Below are 15,271 nucleotides of genomic sequence, written 5' to 3'. Positions count from 1 at the left end.
AAAAAAGTATTAAGAATTATGATGTGAAAGAAATGGAATGAACCATGTAGGAAAATCTTCAGGGAACTTTTCATTTTACCACTACCCTACCTCTATATACTTAATTTATTATGGCATGTAAGAATGGATCTGACAAAATTTTCCAAATGCAACAAGGAGATACATCATTACAACATGAGGAATAACTCCAATCTTGCAGTTCCAATGCATAACACAACACTATTTGAAAAAGGTCCAAAATCCACAGGCATCCACCTATACCAGATCATATAAAAACTATTGAACCAGTAGCCAAATTCAAATAGAAATTAAGAAATCATCTGTTGTACCATTGTTTTTACTCAGTGAGTGAATTTTTGAACGTCTAATCCATCAACTCACTTGTGGTTCATGGATTCATCCACAAGAGTGCTGGATCCAATCTCGCATGTTGTACCTGTTATATTACACGAGTGCAATTTTAGTATCATTTCACAATGTTATTAGTCTTACCTTTATATTATCTCTCAATATTTAATGTTTTAATCCATTACAGAATAGTATTTTTATATTGTAACTTTAACATGTCTTACTGATGTTACTTTTATGTATAGACAGTATAACTAATATGAGTACACACCTCCAAGCATAAAACTGTAATAGGCTAAGGTATCATTTCATTCTATATTACATTATTACATTTCATTGTATTAGTATATTGTAATGTTCGACTGACTTGTCCAATATCACAGCATGAAAATGCAAATGTGATTCATGGATGAAATAAATCTAAATCTATGCTAAACCTTATATACCAAGGGAAAACAAACTGTCCTTCCCTCCCACTTTTTGCACATTGCCCCCGTAGTTTTGGAACCCAATCGACGCCACTGATTATGGTAAATCTCAACTAGAGTCCAGGCCAGCATCCTGCATGCAAATGTGCGGTGGAATATTAAAGAAAGAAAACAAAAGACTCATATGTCACAATCCAACTAAAGGTATGAAATATAAATCTTTCAGTTTTCAAAAGTTTCACTACTTGGGATTTTAGATGTAGAATTCTGGACCTACATTGGCTGTATCAGCTGCACTAAAATTAAGCAAACCTTCTCCATTATTTCTTTCTCGTACAAGGCATCTTGCCATTTATTCCACCAAACTTGGAAGTACTGTGAATTAGATGAATTTCTTAAAAATGTATCTGTTTTCTCTTGTAACATTTTCTTCCTTCGTTGTTTCATAAGATTGCCTCTTAATCTTCTTAAACACCCTTTCATCCTTGTGCTCCTTGGAAAGGCAAAGAAGCAAAAAATATTTATTTGAATTTTTACTTTAAAGTTATTTTAAGTGTCGTCTAAGATTAAAAATTTTCACAAAAGATTACTTATTTACAATATCTACATAAGCAAGGTAAAGTGATTGGCTAGGCTAAGTAGTAGAAGTTAGGAGGAAATGAATAATACAGCTACTGCAGAATTACCATCATAAAATGAACTTGATTCTGATCTTTCTGTGTTACGGTTTGAAAGCATGCAGATTGCAAAACTGTTTCTTCTTTTTATTTGAATTGCCCAACTATGTGAACAGGTAATTGTTTTTAATATTTCTATATTTACAAAAATCAATCATAGCATTTGAAACTATTTTTAATTTATAAATGATCAGATGCAAAGGTGACTTTGTAGACTGGAAGGCTCTAGCATATAGCTGAATGACTACATGCTACGAATAAATATTTGCATAGATTTCTAAACATTTATGTAATTTTTTTTACTAACAAGTGGACACATATCATGAGCCGCGGTAGCTCAGTTGTTAGGGCATCTGTCTACCATGCGAGAGACCCAGGTTAGATGCCCGGTGGGGGAGAACCGGGTTTTTTTTCACCTGTTCAAGCAGCTCTGGCACCCACCCAGCATCGTATAAAGTGGGTACTGGAGGGTAAAAGCAGCCAGGGGCATGGTGCTGATCACATCACCCCTATGTTCGGCTGTGATCAAGAAAGTGCGAGGCCCTAACTCCACACCCCCTAGATGCCTCCATGGCATGGTGCAAAGCACAGGGGAGCAATTTACTTTACATATATCATGTAACCCACGGCTGGAGATCCCATGGATATCCATAATAACCACGGATCTAATCTGGATATTGAAGATATCCCTTGGAGATTTATGCTGTTTGGGATCTGTTCATACACACTTTGTATATTTACCAGGAAAAATGAATTCTATACATATTACTTCACATTTACAAATAAACTAAATATGTTTTCATCAGTACCTGCAGAATTGAGATGCTTTTTCATATACATCAAAATGTTCCTTCATTTCTTGTTTTTCCATGACCTTCTGCCAAATCTCCCATGTTCTTTTCATCAGTCCCTGATGGAAATAAATCTCGGACATTTTTCTCAAAGTGTTCTCTTTCTGCCTGTAACTTGCATGCTTTTGTAGTTTAGATAACGATGTCCTCTGAAACAGAGTTTTGATTTAAGACTAATATGGATGTCATATCAATAAGATTCACCACAATGCAACTAAAAATAGTTTTAATATGTCCAGGTTAATCTTTTTCTATGGTACACTATCTACTAAGGTTTTTAGGCACCGTCTGCAGCTGTAGACATCTAAGCAACTCTGCAAGAAAGATGACAGGTTTCCAGCTTATGCTTCCTGTTTTTTGTCACATGAATTAAAGGAATTCAATGAACCATCAGATGACAAAAAATACAAAAAGAATGTAGCCGTAAGTGCATATGTTTTTATTGGCCGATGTAAGTGATATCCTGAAAGATGGATCATTGTAAGTGAATGGGTCAGTTTTTAATATTAGTGGTTGAAAGTCACAAAATGTGGCCTTCATTTTTAGTTCAGTGGAGGCCCGTAGCTAGAACTGATTGCCAGTGGGGGGGGTCTCATGGGTTATCAGGGGGGGCTTTTTAAATCAAGTCCATTTTTCAAAAGATTAACAGTATTAAATGACAGTAAATTATGTGTTTGGGGGGAGAGTATCATTAAGTTACATAAAGTTTAGAAATATCACGCAAATACTACACTTTTTCTATATTTTATAAAATATCATTTGAAGTGTTAATTGGCTGCTACTGAAATCATACCTTTCTACACACTCCATACACACAAGAAAAATGGACAATATTCAATCATAGCGCCTATCGCACATTCAATCCCTCGGCCGAAACAATAAAACTCTCCATCGTTCCCAAAACTTGGGAGCTGTTGACCTTCGACGGAGATTCAGAGGGAATTTGCATAATGATGTCAAAGCCACAGATTTATGTATAAATGGGAGGTCGCAACAGGGGCAACGAAGGTACAGATAAAGAAGCTCCCCTGTGAAGGAAGTTTCTGTAGTCTATAGAAGAGAATCTCCTAAATTCTTGCCGCTACTTACATTTGTTATAAATAAGATGAACGAATGTAATAGCTAGCTGCTGTTCATGCTCTGTGATTTATCCTTCACCAAAGTTGTGAGCAAAATAATATCTCCTGTCTACATTTTCACTCTTCACTGCAAACAAATTACACAAAATAATTTTATCTAATGTCAATGGGGCTGACCTCAGTGTCAGGGGAAGCTGAGCCCCCCTTTCCCGTTGCCTGGTTCAGTGCCTACACATTTCATAAACATATTTTTGATGCAGGAATGTCAAACATACAGTATGTTGCCAATAGTGACCAGACACCCACAGGAATGTGCTTACCTGGAGCTGGTCTGGTGTCAGTACAGGGTAGGTCCGCCATTTGCCCCTATCACAGCTTCTACTCTTCAAGGAAGACTTTCCACCAGGTTGCAGTAAATCGTATCAATTCTATACAATTTCATACTTTATTATGACCACAAAGGTAATTACTCTCTATTCTTGTCTATCAGAAGCCAGGAAGCAGTCGCTAGAAACTCCAAGTATTGCTGAGTAAAATATTACATCAATCTTTTTGGGGCACCAGGTTAACAAATAACTTTGAGGAAGTAAAGATGTGCATTGACCTGGTGTTTACAATAGCAATCCTTGGAGGATAAATAGTGTGTATTCTGATAGAGGGGGATCAGAGTCAGTTGGTCAGTGAGATCTGAAAAGAGAGCAGAGCATTGTAGGCACTACATGAGACAGAGTGGTCTTGCTACGCACATAGGTCTGAAGGCCTGATGCAGGTCTGACACCAGGGTAGTGGTGCAGTTACACTTTACCTATACTTTGACATCGGTAAGAACAAGTCTATGTTCTTCTTTCATACCACGAGACTTCAAGAACATGAGCTTCTGGTTGAAACAAACATTTTCCTTGCATCATGCCGAGACAATCTTAGTGAGACCTAAGTCCACATTAGTGTGTATTGTGTGTTGCCATTCTATGCTATCCAGGTACAGCTTCTCGCATGAGGATTAATCACCAAGCGAGTATGAAAGATGAAAAGTACTAATGCAACTCAAGGGACGTCTGAAGGTCCCAGGTTAAGATCCCTGGTTCCTAAGGGAACGATACGAAATGCCAGCTGGTAGTTGCTTCCATTCCTCCTGCAAAATGGTGAACAGTTCGGTGGTGGTGTTTGAATGGTTTAGCCTGGATTGCAACTGACACTCGCTTAACTAATCCCACACATGTTCAATTGGGGTTGAAATCAGAGCTCTGAAATGGCCAGTCGAGTTCATTCACTCTCAAGTCGTCAAACCATTCATTTACGGCCCTTGCTTTATGGATGGGCGTGTTGCAATGCTGAAAATGAAACAAGCCACTTCTGTACTGTTGCCACAAGGTGGGGAGCATGAAGTTGTCTAATATTGCACAATTGGCATCGGCATTCGGGGTTTCAGGCACCAAAACCATACCACAAAAAACAGCCCCATACTATGATTCCACCCCTGCCGAATTTCACTGTGCGGACAATAAACTCTGGTAAAAAGTGTTCCCCAGGCATTCAGCATGTGCACATGTCCATCAGATTGGTAGAACATGTAGCATGATTCATCACTCCACAGGATGTTTTGCCATTGCTCAAGAGACCAGTGGCAACATTTTTTGCAACCCTGCAATCGACGTGTCATGTTCCTGGTAGTAATTGTTGGCTTATGTGTTGCAGCTCTCCCATGGAATACCAGTGCCACGCCCTTTCACCTATTAGTATGAATACTGCCCAGGAAAAGTCTTATTCAGATAATGACACACTTGCAACGTGAAAATGGTGCAGAATTGGGCTGTCCTATGGAAATGATGGTCTCCAGATGAATGTTCTACACACTTAAACCATCAGGTAGTGTCCATATGAAGCATTCGACCAACCATAACCATCATAGTGTTGAAAACAAAGGGGGGTATGCCCACTTTGTGACCACTCTGTACATTAAAAAAAAAATCACTTGTGACTACACAGAAGTGAATATAAATCTTTCCTCAACTTGACACATCCAGCCATATGAAAGCAAATACTGACACTTGCAGACAGAGAGGGGTGTGTTTTGATGGAATGCTGATAACTGGTTGATGAGGGTTAGCTCTATTGGAGCGATCCGCAGTGTGCTTATGTGTTTGAGTTGAGAGGATAACACAAATTGTGGAAAATATTGGCTTCTTTTTAGCATACGCCAGATTAGGAGACAATTTGGTATTTTTAACTTTTTAAAAAAAATGATCTACACAAACCTTCAATTTGTTGCGGTAATACTCATTTACTTCCTTGATAACTTTCACTTTCCATTTTGTATACTCAGAATAATTTCTCCATTTCATCATGTATTGATCAAGTATCGCCCTGCGTTGAAGTTTGTGAACCATTTCAATTATAGATTTTTGTTTGCATTTAACATCATACCTATAAACATAATTCTCAGCATTAGTGCTCATTTTGTGAATTTGTACATAAGAATAAGAATAATTTTACAGTGTATAGCACACAAGGAATATTGTTTTTATATACAATTGAAAGTTTACTATAAATGCTTGCTATTGAAATAGAATATTTGTTGTGCTCATTGCTTGTGAGACTTATAAAAACCAAATGAAAAGATTCACATACTTCTACATACAGGGTGACAATTAATGAACTATATGAAATAAAATGGAAATTAGTGACAAACCATGTAGTACACAAACTGTATTGCACATTTAAACGGCACTACAGACATTCGGATTTAGGTTATGACATGTTCGATATGTCTGCCATCTCTGGCGATGATGTGGGGCAGACGAACAGCAAAATTCTGCATGACCCGCTGAAGTGTCGAAACATCGATGACCACCTGAATGGCAGTTTTCAGCTTGGCAATGGTTTTGGGGGTTATTTCTGTACACCTTGTCCTTAACATAGCCCCCTTCCAGTGGCCTCTGGGTACCCCAGAGCCAGAATGCGGTCCCCAAAATACTCCTCCAGGACATTTTCACTTGCAAATGGCCGACATCAACACGTTGCGTGCGCATACGCATACGAATTTCCATCATGCCCTGTGGCCAGCCACGCAGTTTGGACGTCATCACGTGAACCGTTCAGAAATTATGACGGTTTTATTTCATATAGTTCATTAATTGTCACCCTGTAAATGTAAAGAGCACATTCTGTGGTCGACTCATGATCTCATAAAAAATTTATGGGTTCAAGTTCCAATTGGAAATTGTCCCTTGTGAGCATAATTCATCAATTTTGTTTATTCATTTCCATTGTCACAACAAAAATAGTAAATAAAAGAAATTGAAATCTACACATAACATAGTATACAGTCCTTTTCATGGTCCAGTCTTCCAGGGAGCAGCTGCTATTACACCAGGCAGCGAGAGCGCGTCCGCCAGCAAACTGGATGCTACATCTGCGTAAATGGAACCCCTAGCTATGTTAGGAAATAAGCTCGTACAATTACACGGACAGTTAAAATTAAAATGAGCACATACCTTGTTACAAGAGGTGTTGGAAATGATATCGTTCTGCTTCCACACATTTACGGAAATTTTCACTAACACGTATCAGTTATGCTTCCTAAATTGCTTCAATTACTATGCTGATGTTTTCTTTGAATTCTTCTAATGCAGAGCTTCAGGCTTAAAAGCTTGGTAGCTCGCCATGCAAATGTCTGTTTTCTGTGCAAAGCACCAGAGGGATTATTGAGAAGTATGTACCAATCGTGCTCCAATGTCACCTAGTTTCTCCCCAGTAAGCACACGCAGTTTCAACCCTTTGCTTCTTATCAAGAACAGACCCTGTCTCCCTAAATTTGCTCATAAGTTCAATGTCTCTTTGTGGAACAGGAACATCTGCGAATTCTGCTGCCAAACGCCTTCTGACTTACCTACAAGAATTCGTAATGACGTAAGAGTCGTACATAAAAATGTGTAGTTTTAAATTGTATGTGGCATTATTAGGACAGCAGAAAAGCACCAGTAATACGTAAACTAAAACAAAACAATTTTAAACACTTGTTAACAACTTAACACTTCACAAACTGGCCACCAGCAATCTGTGTACTGAAGCACTGACGCATCCAGTGCCAAGGTCAGCGTAAAGCTGTGGGTCTAAATGCCGGCAGACACCCTCCCACCGCCCAGCGTGTTAGCCGCCGCTTCATGGAAGACTCAACAGTGAAAGGCACTGCATGTAACAGTAAGTAGCAGTATTTGTGAACAATACATACTTTGCCTTCCAAATCCTGAAATTTATCTTGAGCATGTTTGTATTAAAAACAATTTCAGATAAGCTGAGAATATTATGTTTTAGCTTTTTGTAGTGCACATATTGCTTCCATCTTACAAAATGTTTTCTTTCTAATTTGAGCATCCAGCTGTTAATTGCATTTCTTGCTTTATCTTCCTCCTCCTTCTGTAAAAAGTTATTACCTTAATAAAAAATATATTTGTAATGTAAAAATTTAAAGTTATTCAGAAAACAGAACATTAGCATAATACAACAATAAGTGTCTTAGTGCATCAGTCCCCAATAATACATTTTCCTGGCTCGTTAGACCCAATCCTACATCCTGAAAGAGACCCCAACCATCCTCATGATGGGTCAGTACTAAAATTCTGAATTCTGGTTCCTCACAGGTAATTTAGTCCAGAACCTTTTGTATGAAAGGTAAGACCTAATATTCTACAACCCGGAGACCTGAGCATTTGGTTGAATAGAGTTGGAAGAAGAAAGATCCTAAAGACTATGAAATATACTAGCAATCTATTACCAAATTAAATGCATATTGATGAATAATATAAGAATTTAATAAGCAAGATGTTTGTCTGAATGTTAACGACAACATTTCTTTATTATTAGTATATATTCTTGATTGGAACTTATTCATTGTCTGTAGATTATTTATCCACTATATATTGTATCACTAGCGAGTAAAATAATAGATCCATTGTAGTTTTGATTCTCACAAACAGTAAAAAGAAATGAATTCACTTGAAGATGAGAGAAGAGGTGTCTCTTGAAATGTGACGATTGTGTATGTATAGCAAGTAAAAAAGACAAAACAATGGATAATGTACAATTAATATTGCATACTTAAGATAAATATTTGATAAAAATGAAGTTATGCTGTAACCCCAGCAATAAACAAGAAGTCACATTTCTTTCAACTGCCTTAACAATCACTGAAGACTCAGTACAACCATCAAAAACTTACAGATTTTTTTCATTAACCGCTATAGTATATTGCTTATACATACCTTAATGTTAATTATACTTTTCCATCTCCTCACACATTTTTGCAATAATATGAACTTCCACCCAGCATAGGTTAGCAAATCTTGAACATAAACTTCTTGTTGATTTATGGAAAAATATATCCATTTTAGGTAAGCCTTTTGAAGAAGTAGAATTGCAAAAATTTGTAGATCTAATATAATACTTGTGTCCTTGGATACTTGAACGAAAACACATATTTTAAGTCTTGCAAACACTTTTGTCTTCAATTTTGCAATATAGAGTCTCCCAGCTGCATTTGCTTTTATCTTCTTGTTTTGCATTAGTTTCTGATAGCATTTCCATGCCAAAAATCCTTTTCTCAATAACAAACTTCTAAAATGTAGGTTTGCTCTTAGCAAAAGCCTCCATTGCACTTTGTTCTCCCACCAATTTCTTCTTAATAGACTGTAAGTTTTCTCTATCAGTCTTTTGTTGTAATGTTTCATTGCAGACGAAGGTAGTATGTCTCCAAACACCTTGCGCAGATACAAATATGCATACTTCCTTGCAATGATTCTTGCTTTTAAGTTTCCCAGCATCTTCACTCTTGATATTTTCATAGAATAACATTTATTCCGATTTGTTATGTATTGTTTTGACTTCATTGAACTGCCTGTGGCAGAAACTTCTTGTGGATCTTGGGCCCAAATATTTGTGTGTCTGATAATTAGACACTGTGGATTTTCATCATACATCCTCTGAATATGTACATTACTTCCCACATTATTGTCTTCTAACAAATAGCCTCTATTAAGTACAGGTATTCTTGATCGTGAAACACAATTTGAAGTTTGCATGGAATGGATACTGTTATTCATTTCAAACTAGAAGAAATAATATGGTTATTAGTGATTTATGAAAGTTTTAATAAAAGCACACACATTTTTAAATTTTTCATACAACTCTATGCAACTTTTTTACTATTTATCACATATTACAGACATGAAGCAGTAGCGCGTATTCTGAGCATTTGATCTGGTTTACCACAACAATTCTTATTTATTGTATATATTTATTATGTATTAATTAGATACAATGCAAATAAAACACCAATGCAGGCATACAAGCAAAACAACAACAGAAGTTCGACAACTTCAAATTTTCCAGTAATTTCTATGTATGAAAAAAGTTGGTTTACTGGCCGTATACCAGGTAACATGGGGGAATATGCCACTGTAATGAAGCATGTTCTCCTAAGAATTGTGTCCAACTATAGCGAGAAAAGCAAATTGCATGTGTATGTGGAAGTGACATGAATGTAACATGATACACTATTTATTTATTTACAATAATAATGAACTCAACAGGCTGGCACCCAGTTAGAGAGTTCAGAGATTCAGGTTTTCATACATGCTTCAGTGACTGTTATTTGATATTGTATTCATTACACAGTTTTTAAATTGTATATATGGCATAGAGAACAAATCAATATTTTTGTTACGCTTTTCTAAGGCTTCTAGAGTTTCTGGCCTCCCCGATGGCGCAGTGGTAGTGTCGTCGCCTTGTAATCAAGGGGTCCCAGGTTCGATACCCAGTAGAGGCACAAGTGGTTCGGATCCCACTTTAAACTCTAGATCCAGTCCCAATTAGCCTTACTGTGCATAAAGTGGACTTAAAACAACAAATCAATCAAACTATAATAGAGTTTCTGTAACAGCTTGATCAGCCAATAATATAAATGTCAAGAGAATGTTCATTACAAGAAAGCTCTTCGCCTGTTACATAATCTTGTTTGATTCCTGGTGTGGATAATCTGTGTGTAACATTATATTTGAGACAGAAGAATAATGTGAAGTGATCATCGATGAAACAGTAGTGAAACATTTCCCGTCAAGTCACGGGAACCTCAAAGCAAGCGGGATATGCCCATCAGCAGAAAAAAGATGTGCCCATCAACTCCAGAGATGTCTTAAACTCTAATTAAAATAGTAAATGTTTACCACCCTTCTACTTCCTCAGGTCGATGTCAAAAAATTGATGCTCCTTTCCATTACTAAATCTTCACTTAACCCTACATTGGCCATGCTGTATCTCTCAGATATTTGGGGACTAAAATTGTTTATTTTCTCGGGAACGATACATGCAGTTCTCAACTTCTCAGCAGCTCTTATCTCTTTGAATACAGGCGACCACAGTCTCCACCTGATGCCCTTTCATGTCGGGGCTTAGTAAGTTGGTTGTATCTGTGAGATACAGTGACTGATTTCATTCTAGTTAGTGGCAGCACAGTTTGCTTGCATAATGGACTGTTTGTATATGAAAAAAGACCTGAATTCATTCCTTCATTCCATGCTCTGCAGCAGTGATGATGAAGGATCTGTCAGCAATTGTGATAATGTAAAGTAAAGAGGTGATTCGAAGACTAAAGTAGAATTTGATGGCGAGTGAGGTTTGTAAGGTAACAATAAATGTCATATGTAGTAGTAAAGAAATATTTTTTAAAGATATTTAAGAATAATTACGGTAACACTTTACTATACCGGAGACGGATTTCTTCAAATTTACAGGAGAAAGTACTTACGCAAATCATTTTCTGTAGCGTTTTTGATGTTCGGGAATGTAGTTTTGATCCATTTTAATGCGAATGCATGTGGTTTTCTACGAAAATCTATTTCCGACGCGCTATTGCTGCTGCCGCCATTTGCTTTCTGCACGACAGCACATTATGCTCTCGTATTGTCCGTCTATGCTAAATTGAACGAAAAGAGTGCTAATGGAACCTAACCTAACAGGCCTAACCTAACCTTGTAGGCATATACCTCGTCCCCGTGATGGTTCGTGGGGCTATCGTGAATTTTGGGGCTACCCGTGGATGGTTTGTGGAAATAAAGAACAACAGTAAGTACTCGTTAATGTAAGAAATTCATTATTTCACCTAAAGAAATGTTCCACAATGCAGAATAGTATGTTAGCAATGTAAAAAATTGCAAAATAAATCATTGATAGGTGTCTCCGGTATAGTAAAGTAGTACCATAATTATATGTAGCTAAGATAAATTTAAGTGAAACTTGAAAAGTAATCATAAATACGAGGGCTGGTTGAAAAATTCTCACCCTACGTGCGTTCCAGCAAACGAATACACAAACTAGCTGCTCATAATACATGAACCTACCATGCAAAATCATGTCCAGATAAAATAACTAGAACTTTTCTTTCTCAGGCTCCAAATTGAGGATGTCAGCCAAGATTCCAGACATTAGTAAATTTGAACAGCGTGCCTTCATCAAGTCTCTTCCTGAAGGGGATCTTGCGAAGGAGATCCACAACAACCTGACCATGACATTGGAGGACAAAACACAATCATATACCACTGTAAAGAAATAAAAAAAAAGGTAAAGTGCTCCCCTGTGCTTAGCACTATGAAATGAAGGCGTATAGGGGATGTGGGGGTAACGCCCCACAATTTCTTGATCCGGGGTGATGTGATCAGCATCATGCCCGTGACCGCCCTTACCACCAGGGGTTTCCCCCAGGTACCCATGACATTCGACGCTGGGTGGGCGCCGGGGCCTCTTCCATTAGAAAAGTTCCCGGATTTGAACCAGCCGGGGATCAAACCCAGGACCTTCAGCATGGTAGTCAGATGCTTTACCGACTGAGCCACCGCGGCCACACTGTAAAAAAATGGGCAGGGAATTTCAAATTTAGGCAATTTGGACTGGAGAATGACCAAAGGCCAGGTTGACCGATTTCTGTGACCACACCCGTGATGATTGACAGGATGATTCTTGATAATTGCTGAATCCCACTCCAATGGATAGAGGGGGAACTGCACATCAGCCATGGACTGTTGTGGGAGGTTATTCATGTTGACTTGGGCATGTGGAAGGTTGCGGCTGGATTGCCAAAATTTTGAATGCAATCAGAAGTGTGGATGGGTGACGTGTAAGGAAGTTTTGGTCCAATTTCAAGTAGATAGCTACAGTTTGTGCAACGACTGGTAATGGTGGGCGAAACGTGGCTGTATTGCTATGATCCCATGTCAAAACAGCAGTCAGCAGAATGGCGCCATTGTGGTTCTCCACAACCAAAGAAGGCCAGGGTACAAAGGTCCACTGCAAAAGTTCTGCGCATGGTCTTCTGGGATTCTGAGGGTGTCCGGCTGGCCGATTATTTTCAGTGTGGTGCAACCATCAATGCCACATATTATATTATATATATATATATCAGCTCAGGCACGTAACCAGAGGGGAGGGCTAAGAGGGCCCGAAATGCAACAAATATCTAATATAGTGGTAATTAGTTTTACTTCCTTAGCAGGATTAAACATCTTGTATAATTTGTAATATACTGAGAAATTCATTTTCAGGGCTTCTACCTCCATCCCCAAAATAAAATTATGACTACGGGGCTCTCTCAGCTGGACAAAATCAAGGTGGCACTCAAGGAAAAGCGACGCGGAAAGCTGGAGAAAGGGGTCATCTTTCTGCAGGACAATCTACAAACTGGAGCAGCTGCGGTTCCAGATACAGGAGCATCCCCCATATTTCCTAGACTTGGCATCATCGGACTATTATTTTTTTTTTTTACCAAATTAAAAATTGTTCTGAAGGGTACGCATTAAAATTTCGGTAACCACCAAACGTCTCTAATTCCCTTATTTTCGTATTTTTCACATTGATACTTACATATTCTGCATTCGTAAGGATTCTTCTATTTCGCGTTTCGTTTTTTGCAGGCAAATAATCTCAATTTTCGAAATATGGAGTATTTTTATTTTCTTCGCTTTTGCTTGCGTTACACGCGATATGGCAGAGAAATCTTGACTAGCGTAGTCCATGATCAGTGGTTATGCAGTGTTGCGACCTTCTTCATAGCAAAATATCTAGGTACTAGTATGGAGAATACGTAAGTACAAATGTCAAAAATTGACGAAACTCGGAAGTTATAGGTGTCGTGTGGTGGGTGTGTTGTGAAATTGGTGCCGGGTGTTGAGGATCCGGTGGAGTTTTTGGTTGCACACGGGGTGGTGAAGAGAGGAAAGGAATGTGCAAAGTGTGAAATTGGAAATAATTGCGAATCATTGGCGCTAGCTCCATGAACCATTGGCGCTAGCCCCACGAACCATTGGCACGTGGATAGGTTAGTAGGGCCACGCAAAGGTTTCAATAGTGAAAAAGATAGCCCCACGAACCATTGGCGCGTGGATAGGTTAGTAGGGCCACGCAAAGGTTTCAATAGTGAAAAAGATAGCCCCACGAACCATTGGCACTAGCCCCACGAACCATTGGCGCATGGATAGGTTAGTAGGGCCACGCAAAGGTTTCAATAGTTAAAAATTGGTTTCGAAAAAAATATTCGTAGCCCCACACACCATTCTCGGATAGCCCCACGAACCATTGGCGCTAGCCCCACGAACGATTCACGGATAGCCCCACGAACCATTCACGGATAGCCCCACGAACCATTCACGGATAGCCCCACGAACCATTCATAAATAGCCCCACAAACCATTCACGGATAGCCCCACGAACCATTCACGGATAGCCCCATGAACCATTCACAGATAGCCCCACGAACCATTCACGGATAGCCCCACGAACCATACATAAATAGCCCACGAACCATTCATAAATAGCCTTAGAGATACTGGGTGAAAGGGGGGGTTATAGCCCCCATCAACTCACATTGAGCATGCCACTGATCCTGTGCACGTCATGTTGTCGCAAGTTCGTAATCAGAAATGATGAACAGTAACTCACGTTTATTTACGTTCTAGAACTGTTACACAGTTACAAAACCGCGTATTTGGAAACACTGACCGGTTGTTATGTCATGAAACGCTCCCAAATATTTGGTTCACGTAGTAGACGGACATCAAGGGAACAGCTTTCGTGCATTGGAGTGACATTAATGTCGAAAATTACATGATTTACCGGCAAAAAAATTTCAACGAGGTGAAAACAAACTTCCAAGACCTTCCTAAAGTATAAATAAACCCATTTCGGTAAGTACTTTCTCCTGTAAAATTGAAGAAATACGTTTTGGGGATACGAAAATTTTACCGGGTACGCATTTTGATGGCGCAGATACCATCATTAATCACACAGGCTTGGTTAGGTGCGACCGAAGAAGGGTTGCTGATTGTCCCCTCTGTATTGTCAAAAAATGCGATTGAAATGAAAAATTAAGCACTCTCACACCTCTTTCGAGTTTTTGATGAATAAATTATCACATTCCCTCAGAGATACATAAAACTAAATAAAATAATCGGCAATTAAACACCGAGTAATTGATTATCGTCCCCCTTTCCTTGCCGTCTAAAATTAGGCAATTACGTTCTTGTAACGTTTGAAACTAACAGTGTTACCAGAGTGAACTTTCCAATTAAAGGCTTTAAAAAAGAAAGAAAGTAGGCTAGAGGGGATGCAACCCGCTTTAAAACTAGAACGAAAGTAGGCTAGAGGGGATGCAACCCCAAACCCCGTCCGTTCGGACTTACCATACATCGTTGAAACATTTTTTCGAGATGATCACATTAAATACTTAATTTAAAATTGGAAATTGTTCGCATCTCATAAAAACGGTTTTGCTTTCCCTTGGCAGAGTTACCACACTGTTTACTCGGAAAACAAATTAGAATTACCGGTGGATTCTGTTGTTTAAC

General features: G+C 38.6%; 1 protein-coding gene across 6 annotated transcripts in view; it reads right to left on the bottom strand.

The window, feature by feature from the left end:
* LOC145981510 (uncharacterized) overlaps positions 1–15,266 on the bottom strand; it is a 33,571-nt gene extending 18,305 nt beyond the window's left edge. The window contains exons 1-7 of one of the 6 annotated variants that reach the window (XM_083114799.1): positions 15,107–15,266; positions 11,777–11,974; positions 8,645–9,487; positions 7,615–7,799; positions 5,639–5,807; positions 2,263–2,453; positions 1,089–1,269 (exon numbers count right to left, since the gene is read on the bottom strand). In XM_083114799.1, the coding sequence (XP_082970925.1) occupies positions 1,089–1,269; positions 2,263–2,453; positions 5,639–5,807; positions 7,615–7,799; positions 8,645–9,487; positions 11,777–11,779 (1,572 nt within the window). In that variant the 5' untranslated portion in view covers positions 11,780–11,974; positions 15,107–15,266. Of the gene's footprint in view, positions 1–1,088; positions 1,270–2,262; positions 2,454–5,638; positions 5,808–7,614; positions 7,800–8,644; positions 9,488–11,776; positions 11,975–14,807; positions 14,917–15,106 lie in introns of those variants that run through there. The other 5 variants (XM_083114800.1, XM_083114803.1, XM_083114798.1 and 2 more) reach the window with 5 other exon arrangements.
* Between the last annotated feature and the right edge of the window lie 5 nt (positions 15,267–15,271).

This window comes from Lepisma saccharinum, chromosome 29 (assembly GCF_977018435.1).
Source record: "Lepisma saccharinum chromosome 29, izLepSacc3.1, whole genome shotgun sequence".
Lineage (NCBI taxonomy): Eukaryota > Metazoa > Arthropoda > Insecta > Zygentoma > Lepismatidae > Lepisma > Lepisma saccharinum.
This window is presented reverse-complemented; position numbering and strand designations above follow the sequence as displayed.